Source organism: Phoca vitulina, unplaced genomic scaffold, assembly GCF_004348235.1.
Source record: "Phoca vitulina isolate PV1807 unplaced genomic scaffold, GSC_HSeal_1.0 scaffold16, whole genome shotgun sequence".
NCBI classification, from domain to species: domain Eukaryota; kingdom Metazoa; phylum Chordata; class Mammalia; order Carnivora; family Phocidae; genus Phoca; species Phoca vitulina.
The window spans coordinates 31,224,269-31,246,388 of NW_022589719.1; the positions used below are offsets into that span (position 1 = coordinate 31,224,269).

At 55.0% G+C, this 22,120-nt stretch overlaps 3 protein-coding genes across 7 annotated transcripts; 1 reads left to right on the top strand and 2 right to left on the bottom strand.

Moving 5' to 3' along the window:
- Positions 1–7,523: 7,523 nt before the first annotated feature.
- CDCA5 (cell division cycle associated 5) lies at positions 7,524–13,620 on the bottom strand. The gene is made up of 6 exons (XM_032414381.1): positions 13,487–13,620; positions 13,190–13,284; positions 13,046–13,111; positions 12,934–12,969; positions 9,105–9,542; positions 7,524–8,933 (listed from the first exon to the last, which is right to left on the bottom strand). Exons 1-6 carry the CDS (start codon positions 13,530–13,532, stop codon positions 8,853–8,855), a joined length of 762 nt encoding a protein of 253 aa, XP_032270272.1. The 5' UTR covers positions 13,533–13,620; the 3' UTR covers positions 7,524–8,852.
- Positions 13,621–13,751: 131 nt separating this feature from the next.
- On the top strand, positions 13,752–17,846 carry ZFPL1 (zinc finger protein like 1). Of its 5 annotated transcripts, none has more exons than XM_032415051.1 (8): positions 13,752–13,839; positions 14,250–14,359; positions 14,638–14,749; positions 15,927–16,120; positions 16,237–16,309; positions 16,383–16,529; positions 16,780–16,903; positions 17,394–17,845. In XM_032415051.1, the coding sequence occupies exons 2-8, from the start codon at positions 14,258–14,260 to the stop codon at positions 17,578–17,580; spliced, it is 939 nt and encodes a 312-aa protein (XP_032270942.1). In that variant the 5' UTR covers positions 13,752–13,839; positions 14,250–14,257; the 3' UTR covers positions 17,581–17,845. The 5 variants fall into 5 exon arrangements, with proteins under 5 accessions (XP_032270942.1, XP_032270941.1, XP_032270940.1 ...); XM_032415050.1 differs by having other exon boundaries at positions 13,755–13,913; positions 14,198–14,359; XM_032415049.1 differs by having other exon boundaries at positions 13,755–13,913; positions 17,394–17,844.
- A 45-nt stretch (positions 17,847–17,891) lies between these two features.
- TMEM262 (transmembrane protein 262) lies at positions 17,892–19,034 on the bottom strand. The gene is made up of 3 exons (XM_032415054.1): positions 18,282–19,034; positions 18,076–18,175; positions 17,892–17,968 (listed from the first exon to the last, which is right to left on the bottom strand). The coding sequence occupies exons 1-3, from the start codon at positions 18,453–18,455 to the stop codon at positions 17,892–17,894; spliced, it is 351 nt and encodes a 116-aa protein (XP_032270945.1). The 5' UTR covers positions 18,456–19,034.
- Between the last annotated feature and the right edge of the window lie 3,086 nt (positions 19,035–22,120).

The following is a 22,120-nucleotide window of genomic DNA, read 5'->3' on the forward strand; positions in this document are numbered from 1 at the left end:
GGGAGAGCAGCCCCTTTAGGCTGGGCAGGCTTTGGGAGCCTGCTGGGGTGGCCTACCCACCCTGCTTCCACAGGGCCTCTGAGGCCGGGGTGGGGGCATGGGTAGACCCACTGGAAGTCGGCTAATGGCCAACACTCACTGGCGTGCTAACCACTCACCAAGCCCGCACCAGGTCACTAGTCCTCCGAAGGGCCTCCGAGGTGGGCACCGTGTTACAGAGAGAGAAGCACACGCAGTTGGTTACTCAGTCGACGTTGCACCGGCTGGCACCGGGCGCAGGAGGAGGGCCCCCTGTCCACAAAGCTGCACCACCTCTCAGTGTCGGAGGCGGGGGGAGAGGCATCCCGGTCTGACCCTCACGAGAGACCCGGGATCAGGGGGACACAGGAGGCTGATTTGCTGACCGGGCCTCGGTGTCTTGATGACAGAGAGGCCGGAAGTTCTGGGCACCGCTTGGGACCAACGCCATAGCCTGCTGTGTGTGCGTGTGTGTGTGTGTGTGTGTGTGTGTGTGTGTGAAAAGACCTGGCAGCACCCTGGGGCCCCCACCACTTTGCTGTGGGACCTCCCCTCGACAGGGCCTTCCTGACGGGGAAGCAGGCCTGGGGAATGCTCTGTCCACAGGACTGGCTACAGGGCCTGAGCTCGGGGCGGCAAGATGCTGGGGCGTCTGGGGCATCTGTCAGCAGGTCTGGGCTTTAGAGACAAAAGGGAAGAGACTCCGTTTCCTGCAGTATTCATGTGGCCACGCGTGCTTGCTCTCCTAGGCAGAGATGGGACCACAGGGACGAATGTGCCTTGTTGGTAGAAGTCCTTCAACGAGGGGCGCCTGGGTGGCTCAGATGGTTGAGCGTCTGCCTTTGGCTCGGGTCATGATCCTGGGGTCCTGGGATCGAGCCCCACATTGGGCTCCTAGCTCGGCGGGGAGTCTGCTTCTCCCTCTCCCTCTGCCTCCCCCCCGCTCATGCTCTCTCTGTCTCTGTTTCAAATGAATAAATAAAATCTTTAAAAAAAAAAAAAAAAGAAGTCCTCCAATGGGCCCATTGATTTAACCCTTTCACTATCGGTCCCACGATCCCCCCTCAGTCTGAGGATCAGCTGATTCCCTTCGAGAAAATGGCAAGATGGCCCTTTGTAACAGCTGGGCCCCTGGTGGAGAACTGGTCTGGAAGCGGGAGGTGGGGACTCCCGGGAGCCAGGCCGGGAGGGTGGAGTCCTGCCCGTGGGGGCTGCTGAGTCCGCCCTCAGCTCTGCTCAGCCTGAAGGGACGACCAAATCAAACCTTCACCAGTCGAATGTGTTGGTAGTTTTTGGTCCAGGCAGGATGGCACCAGGTCTAGTGGAAGTCCAGCTGGGTCCAAAGAGGGGCCGCAAGCCTGAATTTCCAACCTCTTGTCCCCTGCACTGGGTGTGAGGGCAGAAAGATGGCCACTGTCCTTTTTGTGTCCGACTGGGGGATTTCTGCCCAGGACATAGTAGTACCCTTAGGGACATGGGGCTTTGAAAAAAATCGTTCCATAGGATATTGACCAATTTTTATCTAATTTAGCAATCTTATTTCAGGATTCCTTCTGTTTTCTCCTATGTTGATTTCTTATATCCTCCTTTAAACTGGTTCTGTCATCTTGCTGTCACCATCATCTTCCTCACAAAACTGAAGCATGCTCCCTGTGTAATTGTATGGGAATTCTCTCTCCCCCAACCTCTCTCTTTCTCTCTCTGCTGCAGCTGGGAACTCAGGCAGCCAGCTGCCGCCCAGGGCGGGAAGAGTCCCAATGGGGAAGGGCGTGAGGCCTCAGGAGTGTCAGGTGTTAGGTGTTGGACCCTTGGGGAGCTCCCACTAGCAGTCCCCACCCCTGCCCTTGACGTGACTTACCAAGGGGAAGAGATTTATCCAAAGTCCCAAGGCAGCTAGTGGCTCTTACCGCCCCTCCCTAGTCTCTTCCTGCCCTTTGGAGTTAGACCAGGGGCCTCCATCCTTGGGGGAGAGGGGTGTGGCCCCCTCCCAGTCCCACCCCAGCGCTTATCACTGGGACGTTGCCCTTGAGGCTGACACCAACCAGGGACCAAGCTCATTTTGGGGTTGGTGACCTCCCACGCTACCTGACTTCCCGGGCCCACAAACATGCGGCGAGTGGCGGCTCAGCTCTGAAGTTTATTACTGTAACCTGGAGCAGAGCTGCTGCCCTGGCCTCCCAGGGAAGTGTCTAGTCTCCAGCCTTGGGCCCGGCCACGGCTGACTGTGTCTGTGGGTGGTGGGAGCCCCAGGCTACAGGCTGGCTACAGGATGAACAGTGCTGCCTTCTGGGAGCTGGGCTGCTACAGGCACGGGGAGCTGGGGGAGCAGCTGGGGAAGGCGTGCCCTTCCTCCCCACAGGCCACAGTGGGGCTGCCCGTGTGCCTGGAACAGCGCCACCCCCTGGGTGGCCTAGGCATCCTCGGAAAAGGCCTGGGCATCCTCGGGGAAGGCCTGGGCATCCTCAGAAAAGGCCTGGGCATCCTCGGGGAAGGCCTGGGCATCCTCGGAAAAGGCCTGGGCATCCTCGGGGAAGGCCTGGGCATCCTCCCGGACAGCATGGGCTCCCTCCGCGACAGCCTTCACCTCCTCCTGAAGGCCCTTTGCTTCCTTCCTTAGGCTCTCATATGACAAGGTCGGCTGGAACAAAGGGTTGCAGGGCCCAGAGGTGGGTACCGACCCCAGGCAGGACTGTTGGAGGCCCCCTCACTGGGCTGGGAGGCAGGGAGGAGGAGGCACCACAAAGAAAGGGGGTCCTGGCCTGAGGGCCTTACCAGGTTTTGCAGCTTCTCCCCTAGGGCCCGGTTGTCTGCTTGGATAGTGCTCAGTGACTCCCAAAGTCTAGAATTAAAAGAGACCCCTTCAGCCCCCAGGCTCTTGTCCTAAGCAGCTTCCTCCAGGCCCAACACGCAACTCCTGCTTGAGCTGCGTGACCTGGAGCAGCCACCTGGGAACAGGGTTTTATCGGAGCCCAGTCTCGTGGGGGCAAAGCCACAGCGGGGGAGGGAACTGTTCTTCCCAAGTGACCGGCAGCAGGAGACCCAGACAGAGATGACGGGTGTTTTTTCTCTTCTTTAGCAAGAGAAGGGCAGGCCACTCTAGTGTGCGGGCTAGCCATCCCACGCTGTTGGGCTGCAGTGGGGACCGTGACAGAATTCTGTGTGGTTCCAGGCTAGCAAGAGGGTCAAGCCTGGAACCAGCCCTGCCTAAGGGCTCTGAGTATGAACAAAAGTGCTGACCACTCAGATCCACGTGCAGCCCCGAGGGACTGTGTCATGCTGCCCCACCCCCTAACCTCTGGCTCCAGGCAGAGATCTGACCCTGGCATCACCACAGGGGCCAGTGACCATGGCATGACACAGACCCAAACTCCAGAGCCTGACATCCAGAGACCAGACCCCACCCCCTACCCCTGAGGCTCCACAGACCAAACTACCCCATCAGGTTCTTAGACAATTAAAAGGGGCGGGTCCCTTACAGGCAGCCTACAGACTGCTTGCAGACCAGGTGTGTGGGCACGCAGTCGACTGATGGGAAAGAGCGGTGGCCTCCAAGCCTGTGGGGCAGGTCCCGCTCACACGGGAGGACACTGATGCTTGGGAGGGAAGGGCCCTGATGGCCAGTGAAGGCGTCATTCAGAGCAGAACGGTGAGAAGGCAAGGGAAGGAGGGAAGGAGGAGGGCCAAGGAAAGGCGCACACCCACGGCCATCAAGCCCCAGGCCCTGACCTCAGTGGGGCAAAGCCCTGTCACCCTATCTGCCCCAACCTGCCCCGGCCCAGCTCACCTCATGCAATCATTCTGCAAATGGCTGATTTCCTTTGCGGTCCGCTGGGGCCCCCAGTCTTCCGTGTCCAGGAACCGGCATTCTTGGATCTCTAAGTCCCTGGAACGAGTGCACAGGGAGGGTTGGACCAGAGAGTCTAGAGGTTGGGGGAGGGTGGGGTGGGCAGCATGGGGGGTGGGGTGGGGGAGGCAGCCCAAGGCCCAAGGCCTGTCCATGGGTCTCCCCTCTGCCCACCCCAGGCTGAGTCCTGGCCCAGGTCTGAATTTTAGCAGAGAGTGCCCCCTCTGCCTCCCTCCCCTGCAGCCTTACTCTTCAGGGTCTCTGGACTCAGTGGGCTCCGCTGTGCTCAGGAGGGTGAACAGGAAGGTCACGGTGGGTTCCGGTTGCAAGTCCAACTCTTGCTCTGAAGAAAACGGCTTTGGCAGAGAAGGTGCCGTGGTGACGGCACAGCATGAGGCTGGCAGCCCAGGACGTGCCACCCTTCCTGCCACCCCTGCTCTCTGCCTTGGGAAGCCCTGGGGCTTCCTGTCACCTCTAAGCCTGGCTCCCCAGAGACTTGAGGGTCTTCTGGCTTCGGCTTCTCAGCAGGCTTCACCACGGGCTTAGGGTAGGCTTTTCGTCTGCCCCTGGGAGACTGAAGGAGACGGAAGCCCGTTTGGGGGGCCATGTCCACCATCCTGCCAGTTGCCCCTTGCCAGCCCTGTCTGGTTTTCCTGGGGCAGCCTCCAGTCTGGAGAGCCTCCACCACCAGCTCTGTCCAGCAAACCAGACCCCTCAAAATTAGGGTTACCACATTTAGCAACCAAAACACAAGGACACATGGTTCAATCTGAATTTCAGACGAAAACCAAGCACTTTTAAAAGTATAAGCATATGCCATGCAATGTTTAGGACATACTTATACTAAAAAAATGATTCATTATTTGTCTGAAATTCAAATTTCACTAGGTGGCCCATATGTTATCTGACAACATGCTACATACTGACAATATTTCATGAACCGAATCCCAGCAGATGCAAGTTATTGGGGGTGGGGGCACGAGGGGCACCCTGTTGACAGGAATCCTAAACAAGCTTATAAAAAAGTGGAGAATCCCTCCCATTTTTGGTGTAGAGATTATCAACTGGACATGGAGAAGCAAATAGTGTGGCATTCAAGCCCCTGTTATGAACACCCTTGTTTGTAACCCCCTTGGTATTCCACTGTCCCTGAACAAGGGTCTGCTCAGGAACCTCACTTCCCAACACCAGCCCGAACTTACCCCACCTCCAAGCTCTTGCCCATGCTGTTCTCCTCTTTCCTGCTCCCTCCCCGCTCCACAATCTGAACTGGACCCGCTCTTTTCTCTGCTGAGCAAATGCACCTCCCTGGGACCCCCTTGGACAGGTTCACGGGGGAGCCAGAGCTGGGCTGAGCCTGAGGATGCTTCTGTCTCTACAAGGCGGTGTTAGATGTCCCCCCGAGCAGGCTTGAAATAGCAGCTTCTCCCCAAGTGACAGAAAGTCTCAAGTCAATAGATGGAATCGTCACCATTTTTCACTTCCAGATTTTTCCGAATCTTGTACATCTGCGGGCCTAGCGATGGAGGACAATGCAATCAGATGGCAAATAGTGACCTCAGATGTGTCCTTCACACCGAGCTCCATCTGGGCTTTTGATAGGCCCATGGGTTGCGGCAGGGATCCCATGTCATGTGCTCTCTGCAGTACATCGAGCCTTTCCAGATGGCCTAAAATATTGTAATTTTTGTCCACATGATGGTAACAGGATCTTGGTGGCCAGAAATACCCTGCGGGGGAAGGGGGGGCTGCCTAACTCTGGGGACTCACTGAGCTCCAAGGTGATATCAATGCTCACGTCACCAGGTTTGACTTGTCCCAGGGGGAAGCTGGCAACATGTAATAAGATCTACGAAACTAACCAGGACCTTGCCCATGGTAACATCACTTTGGTAACTAGTCCTAAAGACACGACTCCATGGGAAATAAAAATAATTTACACAGAGGCCCATTTACACCAAGAAGAAAAACTGGAAGCAGCCTAAAGGGCCCAAATATAAGAAAAGGTCAGTAAACAATAGCATGAACATGATCATACACAGTTCACTCTGCAGTTAATGGTTCCCAGGAAAGGCTGGCTGACCAAGTGCTGTCTGGGGGACACGCCCCGGCAGGGTCCTGAGAACACACAGACAGGTGATGGTGACCCTGGAGAAGCTCCCGGGGCCAGGGGAGGCCCCAGGTTCTCAGGTGACCCCAGCGCAGGGAGATGTGCCCTAACTGAAGCCGGTACAGACAGCCCTGGCCATGAAAGAAGGGAGCCACACATTCAGCTTAGTGCTCCAGACCCCACCGTGAAGGTGCTGCTTGAGCATTAAGAAGTGGGGGATCTTGGCAAGAGGAGAGCAATCCAAAGGAGGGAGCAGTTTGGGGCAGGCCAGTGCTGAGGGCACTCTAGCTGGGACATAGTGTGAGGGCCCTGGGCTGTGGCCCCAGGTGACAAGGCATGGGAGACCTTTGTGTGTTTCTGTGTGGGTTGTTTGGGCCGTAACTGGGACGAGGAGATACTGGGGGCAGGAAGCCAAAGGTCCTGGGAATGGAGAGAGGCAAGCGCAAGCTGCTCCATGTGACAAGTGTCTACACGGCGAATATCAGGGAACATGTGCAGGAGACGCGGTTACACCGCAAAAGGAAGCCTCACGACGGTCTGTGCCAATATTTCTTCAAGACCCTGCTTTCCATTCTTTTGGGTGTTACACCCAGAAGTGGAATTGTATCGAAGGGTTTTGAGCAAGGGAGAAACAGGATTATTATTTCTTCTGGGAAATACAGTCTGGCTGCAGTGTAGACAGTTTGGAGAGGTGAGAGGTGGCTAGGAGACCAGTGCTGTCCAGTGGCTGTGGGGCAGAGGGATGTTAAAGTTAGGGCCGATGGGACAGGATGAGGGAGAGGAAGGGCTGCAGATGACCCCCGGGCTCCTGGCTTGTGTGGTGAGGTCAGCTGGGGGGATGCCGATGGCATAGGGAGCACAGGAAGAGGCGAGCTGGTGGATGAGCTGAGTTTGAGAGGACTTCTGAGTCGAGGTGTAGTTCTAGATTCTGGTTCGGAGCTCAGGAGGGAGGGAGGTATGGGATGGAGATCAAGACTGGCCACGAATGAGCCAGAGGGCGGCCCAGAGGGCCTGTCCTCGTCTGGGGAGAGCCAGCAGGTTGGAAAGAGGGCCCAGGACTGAACCTGGGTGTCCTGATATTTCAGGGGAAGTCAAGAAAGAGGGGCCAGCAGTGCCATGGCCCCCAAAAAGGGTGTTGTCAGCCAGGCTGAGAGTGTGGCAGCGACCTGAGCCTGTCGCACTGGTCATCAGGGGGTCGCTGGTTGCTTCTGCCTGAGAAGTAACGGGAGCAGCCGTGGCACAGATGTCCCGGGGCCTCCTTGAGCCAAGTGGGAGAATTCCAGACAGGAGGGGCCGGGGCTCCCTAGAGGCCTCCCTTGCAGGCAGCCCTACGTTGTGGGAGCAGATGGGACGGCACAGAAAAAACCCGATGTGAGGGCAGAGCAGTGATCACAGGGCTACTAGAGGCCAGGCTGGCAGTCCTCCGTGCAAGGGGACAACCCTGGAGACACAGCCCAAAGAAGGCTTGGCTTCCTGGGCCTCCCACCTTCGCCTCTGCCTCGTTAAAACAACAGTCTCAAATAAGCAGGAACTTTTTAATCAGGATTTTTTTTTATTCAAACAACAGCAACATAATCTTTCTTTACACTCCACACCACCTGGCAGCTCCCGACTCTGCAGGGCTAGGACACCCCAGGAGTTCCACCCCACCAGCCGGCGAGGACAAGAATTCTTCAGGCGTCCAGCTCAGGGGCATCCAGGCCCGCCCCGGCAAGGGGGCTTGCTTGGGGGGTCTGACAAAGCACGAAAAGTTGAGTAGGTAGCCTGGGGCTCCCAGGCCTTGCAAGGGCTTTCAGTAGTGCCCACCAGGCCTGCCCTGGGGTCTCAAGTCCCCTAACCAAGCACGAGCGCATCTTCCCTGACCCTCTGCGACCACCAGCCCTGCCACACTCCTCGCAGCCTCTACTGCTGTGACCCCGGAAACGTCTGAAGATGCACCAGCGTGGGGTAGCTGCAAAGCTGGCAGCTCTGGGACGAGGGTTAGGACCGTACAACCCTGTTTTCCCCTCTAGAGTGGAGTAGACTCTGTGCACTTTGTTTAGTAAGAAACAGGTGTAAGTGACAAGTGGGGCACCTCCCACCACAGCCCCTTCCCCGGCCCTGTGCAGGTGCCCCGTCCAAAGGCCCGGGCCTCAGCTTCCGGCACCTGGCGGCCACACCCGGAAATGCACCCCCTTTGCCCCAGGCAGCCAGTGTCCCACCCGCCTGGCGTTTAACCGAATATCCCAACAGCAGAGCAGAGCGATCAAACACAGCTTCTCCGAGCAAACGCTTCTGGTCTGAGACCCAACCAAGGTTTCCCCTCCCTCCTTCGAAATGTAAAATTCTACAGTGTCCAGGGTCTTCCTCTCACAGACAGAACTCTCCCCAACCCACGAATTCTCTCCTGGCCCATCTACAGAAACTAAGAGGGAACCCAAGCCTCTTTACATAGACGGGCTGGTGGCCGGGAACCAGGCCCCCGATGGAAGACAAGGCAGGGGGATCGCCTGGGCCAGGGCTGGTGCAGAGCAGCTGCGTTCCCCAACAACGGCCTGGGTCCCCGCTCACCTGCAACCCCAGCCCTTCCCACTCCTCCGGCTGCCCCAGCAACTCCTACTCCCCAGTGTGCGGCCCAGCTGGAAAGTGGCGAGGCTCGGCTGGGAGGCAGGGACCAGACACAGGATAGCGGTGCGTGGCCAGGCCCAGCGAGCCCCATCTCCTGAGACGGCTGTTGCCACCGCACCAGCCCTCCGAGGAACGCAGGCCTCACGTAGCCACAGCCTATGTACAGGGAACAGGGCCAGGGAGGGGACCCCAAGTGTCTTCTCCACGGGGAGGAGGAGCTATGTACACGGGGAGGGGACAGGATGGCCAGGGACACCCCCCCACCCCGACATCTCATTCAACCAGGAGATCAAACTGCTCAGCAGCTTCAAACTCCGCATTCATGGCCGCAGCCCATTCATCCAGCTCCGATTTCTAGGGGGAGAGAAAAAGGTGGCGGGTGAGCGAGGACGGGGGAAGGGGGCGTGCTGGCCGGAGCCTGTGAACCCAGACCCTGCAGGCGCTGAGCCCCAGGCCGGCCCGAGTCCCAGCGGCCTCCCAGCACGTCTGGGGCGACAGCAGAGCAAAGCCCTGGCCCTCACTCACCAGGATCTCGGGCAACTTTCTCTTCTTGCGCTTCTCTTTCACGGCCGGTGGGGAGATCCCAGGGAGAGTTGTATCTGGGGCCCAGGGCTTCACAGGGACCCTGGGGGCTTCGGTTAACTTGGAAGACACCACAGGCGAGACTCGGGCCAAGTCTTCTGACCCCAGCAGCCCCTCGAAACCAAAGCAAGACCGGCGGCCTGGGGTGGAGGTAGAGGCGGAGCCGAAGGTCTCCAGCCGGCTGTAGGATCGCCTGACCTTCTTAGACATTTCCAAGTCTCTGGCGTCCAGCTCTTCTTCCCTGAAGTTGGACTCAACATTCAGGGGGTACAGCACCGGGGTGGTGGTGGGGGTGACGGGTATATTACATGCCTTGAAGAGATCCTCCTTAGCAGGCTCCTTGCTAGGAGGGTTGTTTTCCTTCTCCAAGAAAAAAGCAATCTGGACCGGGACAGAAGAGAGAACACCTCCTTGTTAGTTAGCTGTGTTACATACTTCCCGAAAGGTCCGAGGAGATTCAGGGTGGAAAGACCCATAGGACACTTTTAAAAAGAGAAGACAAGACAGGTCAGGCAACAGATTGGACCTTGAGACAGACCTGGGGAGGGGAAGAAAAGAATCTGTCTGTCCTTGCTTCTGAGTCCACTTTGGTAATGCAAGAAGACTCCTCACCACCGGCTGTTGTCAGCTCCGTTTCCCAACAAAAAGTGACCAGAATCTAGCCGCCCCTACTGACTACAAGCCCCCATCACATCATCTAGAGCAGTTCGACAAGCTCCTGACTGCTCTGCCTGCTTCCACCTGGGTCCTCTGGTCCATGTGTCACACAGTTGGTGACGGTTTTCCTAACATGTCCATCCAGTCAGCAAGTACTTTCCGGTCACCTGCCCTGTTCCAGGTACTTTCTAGGCACTGGGAGCACAGCCGGGAATAAAACCTGAGAAAGCCCTGTCTCCATGGAGCTTCCATTCTGGTGGGGGTAAAACAGGTAATGAACAGGGAAAAGTCATGTAGCATGTTAGAAGCGTTAAGTGCTTTGGATAAAAACAGAATGAGATAGCACTGGGGTGGGTTGGGATTTTAAGTAGGTGAAGGTCGATGGAGGCCTCACTGGGGGGCTGTCTGAGCTAGAACTTGAAGGGGGTGAGGGAGTGAGTCACAGGGAGGCCAAGTGTTGTAGGCAGAGGGAACAGAAGGTGCCCAAGTCCTGAGGTGCAGGAATGTCCGGAAAGGTAAAGGAACGAGGCCAGTGTGGCTGAGCGAGAGGAAGTGAGGAGGAACTGAAGATGGGGTTCGAGAGGTAATGGGGGCTGCTAGAGGGCCTTCTGTAGGACATTGGAAGGGGAGGCCCATGGAGACCCTGGGAGCCACGGCAAGGTTGTGGATGGCAAAAGGCCTAATCTCATATGTGTATTAAGAGGTTCACATGTTGGCTCCTTAAAACTCCACTCTCGGCTCAAATGCTGCTTCCTCAGAGAAGCCGTTTTTGTTTTGTTTTGTTTTTATTTGACAGCAAGAGAGGGAACACAAGCAGGGGGAGTGGTAGAGGGAGAAGCAGACTTCCCACCAAGCAGGGAGCCCAATGCGGGGCTCGATCCCAGGACCCTGGGACCATGACCTGAGCCGAAGGCAGACGGTTAACGACTGAGCCATCCAGGCGCCCCGAGAAGCCGTTTCTTACCACAGAATAGCAGGGAGCCCCGCTACCACTGATCTTTACTTCTGCCCCAACAACCTCTCTTGTACACTGGTCACCTATCACCCCAACGAGAACATGAGCTCGAGAGCAGGGGTCTTCACCTGTTTGGCTGACCCAGCCTCTGGCCAGCACCATCCGCAGAGCGCTGTGTTGAACAGATGTTCAATACTCACTGACTTAATGTACCCAAAACGCGTCACTGAGCTTTACGGCAGCCAAAACGCCGTAGGAAACAGGACAAATTCAGTCACTCTTGTGGTCTAACAGAAGGAATGACGTTGGTTATCAATAGAGACACTTCCTGGCTACAAGCACGGGCAATCTGAGTCTTAGTAATGAGTCAGAGTAAAAGGGATGCTGCACAAAATGGGGGTTAGCCCTGACGACCTCTTCCTCACCCCCTACAGCAGTCACACGAGTCCTTGCAGCTTCTTTGGCTCAATGTCATCAATCTATCGTTCGACCAACAAGAATGAGTGATTACCATGGGGAGGCAGAAGTCTCCACCCGCAAGACAACATGCAAACATTCGGATATGGAGAAGGCCTAAGGAGAACTACATAAACAGGACTTGTGACAGGGCACAAGTGGTCAGGGAAGCCTTCTGGGAGGTGTCCTTCTGGCGGAGTACTGTGTGATGGGTAGGTCATGTGGTGAGATGAGGAGCAGAGCATCACTCTGCCCTCACCTTACTTTAGGCCTCCGCCATCCCGCTGCAGGATTCCTGTCAAGTCTTCCTACCTGGTCTTGGGGTCCCGAGCAGGCTGTTTCCACCCCAGTCCCCACCCAGACCCCAGGGAGATTTTTTTCTGAGCATACCTTAGTGACTACCTGAGACTTAGTGAGCTTGAGACTCCCCAAAGGCTCCCACGATGCCGAGGACAAAGCCCAAGCTCCTGAGTGTGGCGTTCATGCCTCCTGAGGAATGGCTCTGGCTTAACGTGCTCTATCGCCCAACAAGATCTGCCACAGACACACTGAACAATCTGCCTTCCTCCAGACCTCGGGGTTTTCTTTGTGAATTCCAGGGCTCTGCCAACACAGCGTCCTTTGCCCAAACACTACTACTTTTCTTTAGAGACTCAGTTGAAACGTTTCTTCTTCTGTGAAACAGCCCCAGGGCCAGCTGGTCTGTTAGGTGCCTTCATAACATCTAGTACTTTTCTTACTGCAGTCCTCAGCACGCCATGCTGTTATTACTTGCTCATCTGTCTTTCTCCCCACTTGACCTAAGCTCCCTGTGCTCCTAAAAGGCAGCTAGCGTTTCTCACTTATTATATCTTTAGGCACAGGTTTTCTGTTCATGAAACATCCTTAATAACTTCTGCTGAAACAGTAAAAATGCTGTACACTTATCTTACAACAACCTGTTCTCACAAATTGAGGAGATGGACTAGAGAGAAGGAATATTTAGGACACGGCTCAGCTCTTAAGATGACGGTAGAGAACGTTAGGACATCAAGACCTAAACGTATGAAATCCACAGGGAGTGAGCAAGACTGGCAATGCATGTGGGTGTCCAAAGGCAAAGTGTTTCAAAATACAGATGCTTCCCCACCTAACGACGGTTTGACTTAAAGTTTTTCAATGTGATTGTGGAGCAAAACTGATATGCATTCACTAGAAATCATACTTCCAATTTTGATCATTTCCTGGGCTAGTGATACGTGGTAAGATCCTCTCTCATGATGCTGGGCAACGGCAGCAAGCTACAGCTCCCAGTCAGCCACGCCATCACGCAGGAAAACAACTGATAAATTTACAACCATTCCGTTGTTTGCTTTTAGTACAGTATTCAAAAAATTAAAAGGTATTCAACTCTTCATTATAAACAGGCTTTGTACTAGATGATTTGCCCACCTATACGCTAACGTAAGTGTTCTGAACACATTTAACGTGTTCGGCATGCTAAACTAAAGTACAATGTTTGATAGATTCGGTGTATTAAATGCATGTTTGACTTATGGTATTTTCAACTTATCATAGGTTTGTCAGGATGTAACCCCGTCCTAAGTGGAGGAAGATCTGTACCTCAAAACTGCTCCCTGGGCAGATGTGAGCAGCCAGTATGTCCAGCCCGATCTCTAGAGTGCCCTGGATTCCACTCCATTAAGAAGATAAAAATGAACTCACCCTTGGGCTCCTTCGAGGTGTGTGGACAGGCGGGATCTGTGGAGACAATAATTGATAACATAGCCACCCCCAATTTTGGCTCCCAACCCACAACCCCTCTCTCAGTCCTCACCTCCACAGGCTGGGCTACGATCTTCTTCAAAACGATGGGCTTTCTGACTGGAGCCGCATGGGGTGCCTAGAAAAGAAGAGTGAATATGAGCTCCACGTTAGTCCAACGCCTTCCGGGGCAGAAACTGAGAAAGCCGGGGCTCACCTTGGGCCAGATTTCAGGGAGGGTGCTCGGGAGATCAGGGCCTGATTTCCGCTGGGACCTCCGCAGAGACTGAGTAGGAGATGGGGCCCCGGGCCCTGGGAAAAGAAAAAAGTTAGGAGGTAGAGTAAGACTCCAGGCCTCAGAGTCTAGAGAACAGATTCAGGAGTGAGCGAGAGGTTCCCAAACAAGCTCCTTTCCGGGGCAGTGAGCCTCCTACAGCGGTGGGGGGAGGGCCTCCTCGCGGGACTCCGTCCCTCAAACGGCTCGGCCCCAGGCTCCCGCGCGCCCTCCGCTCACCAGAGCGCTGGGCGGACCCTCCGGACCTCGTTCGCCTCTCGGACATGTTAGCCTTGGTCTCGATCTCGGCCGTCGCCTCAGCCGCCGCCGCCGCCGGGGCTCGCGCCAACCCGGAGGGCCGACGGAAACCTAAACGTTCGAATTACCCGCTCTGCCTGGAGGAAGCGGAAGTGACGCAAGACGGGCGGGCCGCCGTGTTCCGTTCACCGTTCGTCGATCTTCACGTCTGGCGTCAGCAGGGGCGGGGCCAGCGGCACGCTGGCGTCATCAGAGCGCGCCGCACCCGGAAGAGACGTGGCAGCGGAGGGATAATCGGAGCGGCCCGAGGTAGAGAGCGCAGAGCGGGAGCTCGGGTGAGCGCGGTGTCTGTTCTTCCGCGCGCCGGGCTAGGGCTCGCGCCCGTCGGGACCGGTGCGGCGGTCGATCGGTAAACACGGAGAGAGGGGTCTGTGTTGAAGGTGGGGGCGGGGCTTGGAGGGGGTGGGGCTCAGGCGGAGCCCCTGGGGGGGGGGGCCGGTGGTTTCGGAGACTCGCTGGTGGAGGGACCTGGCTGGGGGCGGGATCCAGGAGGAATGACAGGTCACCGCAGGTGGGATTCGTTCGGGGGGCGTGGCCCGGAATGTAGCGGGGCAGTGGGCAGTAATTGGGGGTTGGGGCGATTATGAGAGGTGTTTAGGGGAGTTAAGAGTGGAAACGATCTGGGCTTGTGAGTTCGTAGTGGCGGACACCGGAACCTGGCTGTCAACTCAGACCTCTTCCTCAGGGTCGAATATGGGACTTTGCAAGTGCCCCAAGAGGAAGGTGACCAATCTGTTTTGCTTCGAACATCGGGTCAACGTCTGCGAGCACTGCCTGGTAGCCAATCACGCCAAGGTGGGGCCTTCAGGGCAGGGGCTGAGCAGGGCAGTAGGTGGGCAGGCGGTATTGGTTTTCTCCCAACTCCATGAAGGGCCAGGGGTTGGAATGAAGCCCTCCTGGAGCTTTTGTGCTCGGCTCTATCTCCGGAGAGCCCTTAAGGCAGACTCTGGCACACTGTGTGCTCAGTAAATATTTGTTGATGGAAAAACGAAAGGATGAGTCTCCTCTGTACAAAGAAGCAGCTGGGCCTTGAGGAGATGGGCCCCTGTTGTGATCTCTCTCTCCCACTCCAGTGCATCGTCCAGTCCTATCTGCAGTGGCTCCAAGATAGCGACTACAATCCGAATTGCCGCCTGTGCAACATACCCCTCGCCAACCGGGAGACAACCCGCCTCGTCTGTTATGGTGAGGCCTGCCCAGCTTGGTGACCAGTTTCCAGGTCCTCTCTAAGCAGCAGGGCAATGAGATCTCCCAAAGCTTGGGAGGCTGGAGCCCCAAATTCTAATCCTGCTATGTTATTTACCTGCTGTGTGAGCTCAGGCAAGTCATTTTTTCTTTCTAGGCCTGTCTTTTTCCCTAAAAATTAAAGCTCCTGGTTTCTTACCTGCCCATTTTGAGGGTTGAGTGAGAGCCAGTCCAACTTGTGGGGATCATTTTGACTGTGAGCAGTAGCTGGCTGGACCAGCAGGAAGCTGAAGGGATGAGGCTTTTGGACATTCAGGATCTGTTACTCATTCCAGTTAAACAGGAAGGGAGTTTCTCCAGTACATTCAGCCAGAAGAAGTCAGCAGTCACATGTATCATGACCTTGACCTGACTGTGGTGTAAGAGGCTTAACTCCACTTTTTGAAGGAGCTAGTGCAAAAGAGCTCCGTGTGTGTTTCTCAGTGTGATGAGCGTGTGTGTATATATACATGAATTTAATGTGTCTTATGACTTTACGTGTGTTAATTAGTGCTTTAGTACCTGCGGATGAGTGAATGGGTAAATGTGCGTGAATGTATGAACACGGGTGTGTTGTGGGGTTGCAGGAGAATGTGTGGGTGACAGCGCTTGAGTTTTAGCAAACGTGAATATATAGATGTATACATGTGGGAGTTCGTGTGCCAACGTGGTGATATGGGGGATGGTACTTGTGTTTGATTATATGTATACGAGCATGTGTACATTTGTGCCCATAGGTGCGTACATGCATACGTGTGCCTGTGTGCGTCTAGGAACTTTTTCTGAAACTGTTGTTAACTAGCTGTTAGCCCGAGGAGCTTGTGATGAGTGCATGTTCAGCGAGGACTCGCTTTTAAGGGTCGCTGGCATCTTCTTCCCACCCTAGTGGGCTTCTCCCTTTTACTGCGCCAGGGTAGCATCTGCCGTGACTGAGTTCAGGTGGTGGTGGCCAAGAAGGCCGAAGTCTCAGGGAACACTGATGAAATGGACCTGAGTGAGGACAGGAAGGAGAAGACTGTGGGCTATACGTGTGTGTGTGTGTATACGTCCATGTAGCAGGCGGGGGGCTGTTGCTGGGCTAGACGTCCTAAGTGTCTTCTTCTTCATGCCTCTCCTCCCCTATTTCATGGGCCCTAAGACCTCTTCCACTGGGCCTGCCTCAATGAACGTGCTGCCCAGCTGCCCCGAAACACAGCTCCTGCTGGCTACCAGTGCCCCACCTGCAGTGGCCCCATCTTCCCCCCAACCAACCTGGCTGGCCCTGTGGCTTCTGCACTGAGAGAGAAGCTGGCCACGGTCAACTGGGCCCGGGCAGGACTGGGCCTTCCTCTGGTGAGAATCTGTCTGTCTGTCTGTCTGACTGACCATCTGCCCTGGGTCCCACCTGGGCCAGATGGGTGGGGAGGGACGGCACCGGGCAGTCTGGTAACACAGGTTCCTTCCGCCAGATCGATGAGGTGGTGAGCCCGGAACCCGAGCCTCTCAACACCTCTGACTTCTCTGACTGGTCTAGCTTTACTGGTAAGTGGTGGTCTGCACTGCCCTTGGGGGCCCTTGCCTCCCTGCTCTGCTGACCACTCTCTTCTTGCCACAGCCAATGGTACCCCTGAACAGGAGGAGATAACCAGCGCTTCCGCTGCCCCGTCCTTCTACAGCCAAGTCCCCCGGCCCCCTGCTTCCCCGAGCCGACCCGAGCAGCACACAGTGATCCACATGGGCAATCCTGAGCCCTTGACTCACGGTGAGCCAGGGAATGGTCCAGTCTAGAGGAGGATAGAAAGGAAGTGGGGTGGCTCGTGTGGGGGGAGCTCAGGGTTCCAGAGGCCCACCCGGGGGCCCCCCTCCTCACTCTAACAGAGACATTACCTCCCCACAATTCTGAGATGGTCTGTCGGGCTGAGAGGGCAAGGACCTCCTGCCCTCCCCACTCCCCACCCTGCCGCAGGCCAGTTTCTCTGAGCCTGTGGAAACCGGTGGCTCTGCCCCTGCAGCCTCAGCCCCGAGGAAGGTGTATGACACGCGGGATGATGACCGTTCACCAGGCCTCCACGGGGACTGTGATGACGACAAGTACCGTCGCCGGCCTGCCCTGGGTTGGCTGGCCCAGCTGCTCAGGTATGCATGGTCAGGTGGGCTCGGATGCCAGGAGCGGGGAGGAGAGGAAGTGAGAGCCAGAGGCCCTGGGCATGATGATTGCATGATAGATAAGAGGGGCTTCGTCTGGGTAACAGTAGTCCCTGGGGTCTGGGTATGCAGAGGCCTCAGCTCGGCCCTAGAAGTCTGTTCCACTGTAGGGCTGTTTCCTCGCCTGCTAGGTATCTGAGGCTTGGGGTTGGGTTCTTTGAGGCCCGTTCCTGCTCCGACACCACCTGAGCCTAGTGACCCTGCCGTGCCTGACACATCCTAGTTGCCTCAGCTGGTTTGAGCTGCACGGTCCCCTGTGTAACGAGCAGGTGCAGGGATGAGCCTACACACCGGAAGCAGCAAGGCTCAGGAATGGCGGCACCAGGGCCAGAAGACAAGTGTCGTGTCTGGGGTTCCTCTCCGGGCCGAGGGGCTGTCAGGGATTGAGAACCTGACCTGACTCTCCCCTCGTCCCCCGCAGGAGCCGGGCTGGGTCTCGGAAGCGGCCGCTGACGCTGCTGCAGCGGGCGGGGCTTCTGCTGCTCCTGGGGCTCCTGGGCTTCTTGGCCCTCCTCGCGCTCATGTCTCGCCTGGGCCGAGCTGCAGCTGACAGCGATCCCAACCTGGACCCACTCATGAACCCTCACATCCGCGTGGGACCCTCCTGAGCCCTTGCTTGTAGCCAGGCCAGACTAGGACCCGGGGGTCTGAGGTAGGGAGGCCTGGGGACTTTTTTTCTGCTCCTCTTCTTCACGCCTGAGACACTAAGATCCCAGGCCCAGTCAAGTCCACTAGAGTGGCTGCTGGCTGGGCCTGGGGCCCCTGCAGGTCAAACGTTTGTCTTGACCTGCTTACCCTGGGTCTCCAGCCTCCCGCCCTCCTCCCCACGAAGGAGATGACAGGTGAAAATAAATGACAGACTTTATTAAAACACCGAAGCCTCCTTTTCCTTCCCCCTTCTCAGCCCAGTCCTCAGGCCTCAGTGGTACTCCTGACGGTACTGGATGGCCAGAAACTCAAGGGACAGGCGGTTGAAGAACATGGCTCCATTTAGCACTGAGCAGAGGAGGGAGCCCCTATCAGCATTCCCTGCCCACTCTCTGCCATGTCTCCGGGATCCAAAGCTCCCCCTCCCCCTTAGCATGACCCTCTCCCCAACTCACTCAGGATGGTCAGGGCAAAGCACCGAAGAAACTTGTCATCTGTCATCTCAGCGTAGAGTGACCCCATGGCAGCCCAGCAGATGCTCATCACCTGGGAGAACTGTAGGCCCCATCCAGTGGGAGAGTGGCCCCCTGAGACAACAGCGGGGTTTCCATCAGCCCCTGGGCCTCCCCTGACCAGCCCTTGAGCCCCGGCCCCAGTCTACCATCAGGACAACTGTGTAGTGGAAGCTCATGCGGTCGTAGCGGTGGGTGACGCAGAAGTTGTGCACGTCGCTGGCAAAGACCCCAAGGTGTATGAGGAAGAGCATCAGGGCAGCTGCAGTGAGCACCATGCCTTGTGGGAAGAAGAGCACAGCCAGCCGGTCCCGCCACCGCATTGTGGTGGCCGCACAGACTCAAGTCCAACGGTGGAAGCTGAGCAAGCCAGCACTGTTCAGGAGAAGCAGCTGACCCCTCCAGTTGTACGGTCTGGAATCGCAGTGGGATGCTAGAACCACGAGGACATAGGAGGGGACGAGATTCTAGAATACAGGCTGGTTCCAGCCAATACAGGAGTGGTTCATGGGGGGCCAGGGGAGCTCCAAATTACGGAAGGTCGGATGGAGGGCTGAAGGTACAGACCACCAGGAGTGTTGAGGAAGGGACAGTGTCCCTTATCATCCTCCCTGCATGCACACTTTGTGTTCTTGTGCACATCTTCTCACTGAGTCCGACTCTTCTCACTGAGTCGACCCCCCACGCCCCCACCTCCTACCTACCACAGAGGAGGCAGTGTGGGCACATTTCTACAGAGCCGGGTCTCAGAAAAGTGGAAGGGCATGTCCTAGGTCCACAGCAAGTCTTAGGCCAACGAGAGACTAAGCTCCGGATGTGTAGCTGGTGGGCATTCCCAGGTGAGGAGGCCTGGGCTGAATGACAAGCTCCAAGTATTTGCTCCGTTCCCGGATGGGGAGGAACAAAGTGAAGGGAAGCGATAAGAGCTTGCCCAGAGCTGTCCTGGGACCTTCCCCATGCCCTCCCTAGGGATGGCCCAGACAGCAGTGGACTTTTCCATCCTCCCCCAAATGTCCGAGGACCTGATGCTGACCAGCTTTCTCCTGTGCCACCTTTAAGCACTCAGCACTTCACACCCATCACCTCTGTCCTTTCCAAGAGTCCCAGATGAGGCTGGTGGCATAAATCCTGTTTTGCACACAAGTCCGAGGTACAGAGGAAGTGTCAGCCCAGGTGCTCACAGCCAACGAGTGAGGGAGTCAGTACTGAGACTAAGATCCAGTTCTACCCGAGGCTGTGACTGGGCAGGGACACTTACAAGCAACAAGAAAACATTTCCTCCATACGTGGGAGAGGTGAAAACTCTAGGACTGTCAGCAGTATCACCCAGAAAAATGGGCAGAAATGGTGTGGAGGGACATGAAAGCTCCCAGGAACTAGACTAGAAGAAGGATAACTTGAACTCAGCCACCCCCATGGCCTCCTTTCTGTCTGCCTGCCCCAGAAGTTAGGTTCAAGGTCCGGCCAAGACCCTTGGTCTCCTGCCACATCCATGTTTACGGTCTAGTGTCATTAATCACAACAGTCCCTCAGACCCCCATTCTGACACAGTACAGGGGTGACACCCCCCCCATGCCTAGCCGTTGGCCCACTGTTGAAACCATTGTTCGCACCTCCATTCTCATGTGAATACAGATGAACTTTCATTAGACGTTAGGGCTTCTGGCTCAACACCATTTAAAAATTACCCAAGTAGCACATGACTACATTCTTGTAAAAGATGTGTGTAATACACAGCATACAGAGGAAAAGGCAATGACAGCCCCCCCCCCAGCCTCCTACCTACCTAACAGAGGTAACCCCCTCAACAGTTTGGTGAGTGGGCATCTTTTGGGTCCCTTCTTGATGTAACTTCATGTACCTACATGTACATATACATGGATAATTTTAAAAAGCATTCTAGAGAATCACCAAATGTCAGGGTATAATTTTCAAAAAGTTAAAAATATGATGCTAGATCTGGAATGAACATGTAACTAAGATGTATAAACCCAGCAGTGAGGGGTTCCCCCTCAGTAAGGTGGTAATGCGTCTTGGGGACCTGGATATGGACAGGCATTTAAAGAGGAATATTAGAGGGGCACCTGGCTGGCTCAGTCGGTTAGGCGGCTGCCTTCAGCTCAGGTCTTGATCTCGGGGTCTTGGGATCTAGCCCCCTGTCGGGCTCCCTGCTCAGTGGGGAGTCTGCTTCTCCCTCTCCTTGTGTTCTTGCTCTCACTCTTGCTCTCTCTCGAGTAAATAAGTAAAATCTTAAAATAAAGAATGTTAAAGTATGATTCTAGGTTAGATACAAAACTGGTTGATGTCCTACAGGACAATAAGAAATAGAACTTCTTAAGTTCTTTTTTCTTTTTTTTAAGACTTTATTTGAGAGAGAGAGAGCGCACAAGCAGGGGGAACTGCAGAAGGAGAGGGAAAAGTAGCCTCTCCGCTGAACGGGGGAGCCCAATGTGGGGCTCGATCCCAGGACCCTGGGATCATGACCTGAGCTGAAGGCAGATGCTTAACTGACTGAGCCACCCAGGCACCTCTGGAGTTACTTTTTCTACTGGATATAAATGTCTTGTATCTCTCCTGGACAGTATCTACTTGTAATAATCAGCGTCTGAACATGTAATGGTAAATAGCAACATCAAATGTTCATTCCTGTGGGTAATTAAACAAGGCCCCAGGATGGCACTAGCAGGACATGCTACACTCTTGGTCTTATTTCCAGATTTTGGATAATTTTTCTTAACAGTATTTTGCAACTTTTTAAAGTTTATAGACTTCTTGGAGTAGATAATCTTTATGCTCTTCATTTTTTTAAAAAAGATTTTATTTGACAGAGCAAGAACACAAGCAGGGGGGAGAAGCAGGCTCCCCCCTGAGTAAGGAGCCCAATGCGGGGCTCGATCCCAGGACCCTGGGATCATGACCTGAGCCGAAGGCAGATGCCTAACCGACTGAGCCACCCAGGCGTCCCACATTACATTATTTTCAAGTGTACAACGTAATGATTTGGTATTTGTACCAAATTTGTATTCAAAATGATCACAATAAGTCTAGTTGACATCTGTCACCATACATAGTTAACAAAATTTTTTTTTCTCCTGATGAGAACTTTTAAGAACTACTCTGATGATATGAATTGTACATAATTTTCATGTCATGAAATGTCATTCTTATTTTTTTAACCACTTTAAAATGAAAAAAAACCAACAACAACACACCAGTCTTAGCTCACAGGCCAAATGAAAACAGGTGGTGGGATGTGTTCGGCCTGCAGGACCCCTGCCAAAGAATAAACAAGGTGGTTTCCATTCCAGTACCTTCCCCCCACCTCCCCCCACCAGCCCATCACAAGTAATGTTTCAAGGACCACATGGATAAAGTCGTTTTCTCTATTAAAACTCATCTTATCTCACCATGAGAGACGATGGACTCTGAAAAACAAACTGAGGGTTCTAGAGGGGAGGGGGGTGGGAAAATGGGTTAGCCTGGTGATGGGTATTAAAGAGGGCACGTTCTGCATGGAGCACTGGGTGTTATGCACAAACAATGAATCATGGAACACTACATCAAAAACTAATGATGTAATGTATGGTGATTAACATAACAATAATAAAAAAAAAAACCCTCATCTTATCTCAACTTGAACTTCATTACCTGTCCAATTGAGCGCTGCACCTTGGTGAACACCTGCATCTTGTTGAAATCGGACACCTGAGAATTACCCTCAACATGTCCACCCAGCCCCTCACTCAGCACGGCCCACCAGTCACTGAAGATCTGAAGAGTCGGTCTTCTAAGCACCTATGTGGAGGTGCTTGGGGACTTAAAAAAAAAAAAAAGCAGCAGCCGCAGCTAGGTCTAGGGAAGCCGAGTCTGAAGGCACACGGACCCGTGTCAGAGGATCGGCCCCGAGAAACACTGTATGTGCCTCTAACCCTCGCAGCCTCCTCGCAGAGTCCTGTGCGGTCAGCACCCCGATATTAGGAATGGGGGA

Bases quoted from the DNA above. Each gene is read 5' to 3' on its own strand.
- CDCA5 (XM_032414381.1), bottom strand. From the start codon at position 13,532: ATGTCCGAGAGGCGAACGAGGTCCGGAGGGTCCGCCCAGCGCTCTG. The intron at 13,285-13,486 runs GTGAGCGGAGGG...TTCTTTTCCCAG, and splicing joins AGGGTCCGCCCAGCGCTCTG to GGCCCGGGGCCCCATCTCCT. The intron at 8,934-9,104 runs GTGAGTGAGGGC...CTCTCCCCCTAG, and splicing joins GAAAGTTGCCCGAGATCCTG to AAATCGGAGCTGGATGAATG.
- ZFPL1 (XM_032415051.1), top strand. From the start codon at position 14,258: ATGGGACTTTGCAAGTGCCCCAAGAGGAAGGTGACCAATCTGTTTTGC. The intron at 14,360-14,637 runs GTGGGGCCTTCA...CTCCCACTCCAG, and splicing joins TGGTAGCCAATCACGCCAAG to TGCATCGTCCAGTCCTATCT. The intron at 16,530-16,779 runs GTGAGCCAGGGA...CTGCCCCTGCAG, and splicing joins TCCTGAGCCCTTGACTCACG to CCTCAGCCCCGAGGAAGGTG.
- TMEM262 (XM_032415054.1), bottom strand. From the start codon at position 18,455: ATGCGGTGGCGGGACCGGCTGGCTGTGCTCTTCTTCCCACAAGGCATG. The intron at 18,176-18,281 runs GTAGACTGGGGC...TGGGGCCTACAG, and splicing joins ACTACACAGTTGTCCTGATG to TTCTCCCAGGTGATGAGCAT. The intron at 17,969-18,075 runs GTGAGTTGGGGA...TCCTCTGCTCAG, and splicing joins CTTTGCCCTGACCATCCTGA to TGCTAAATGGAGCCATGTTC.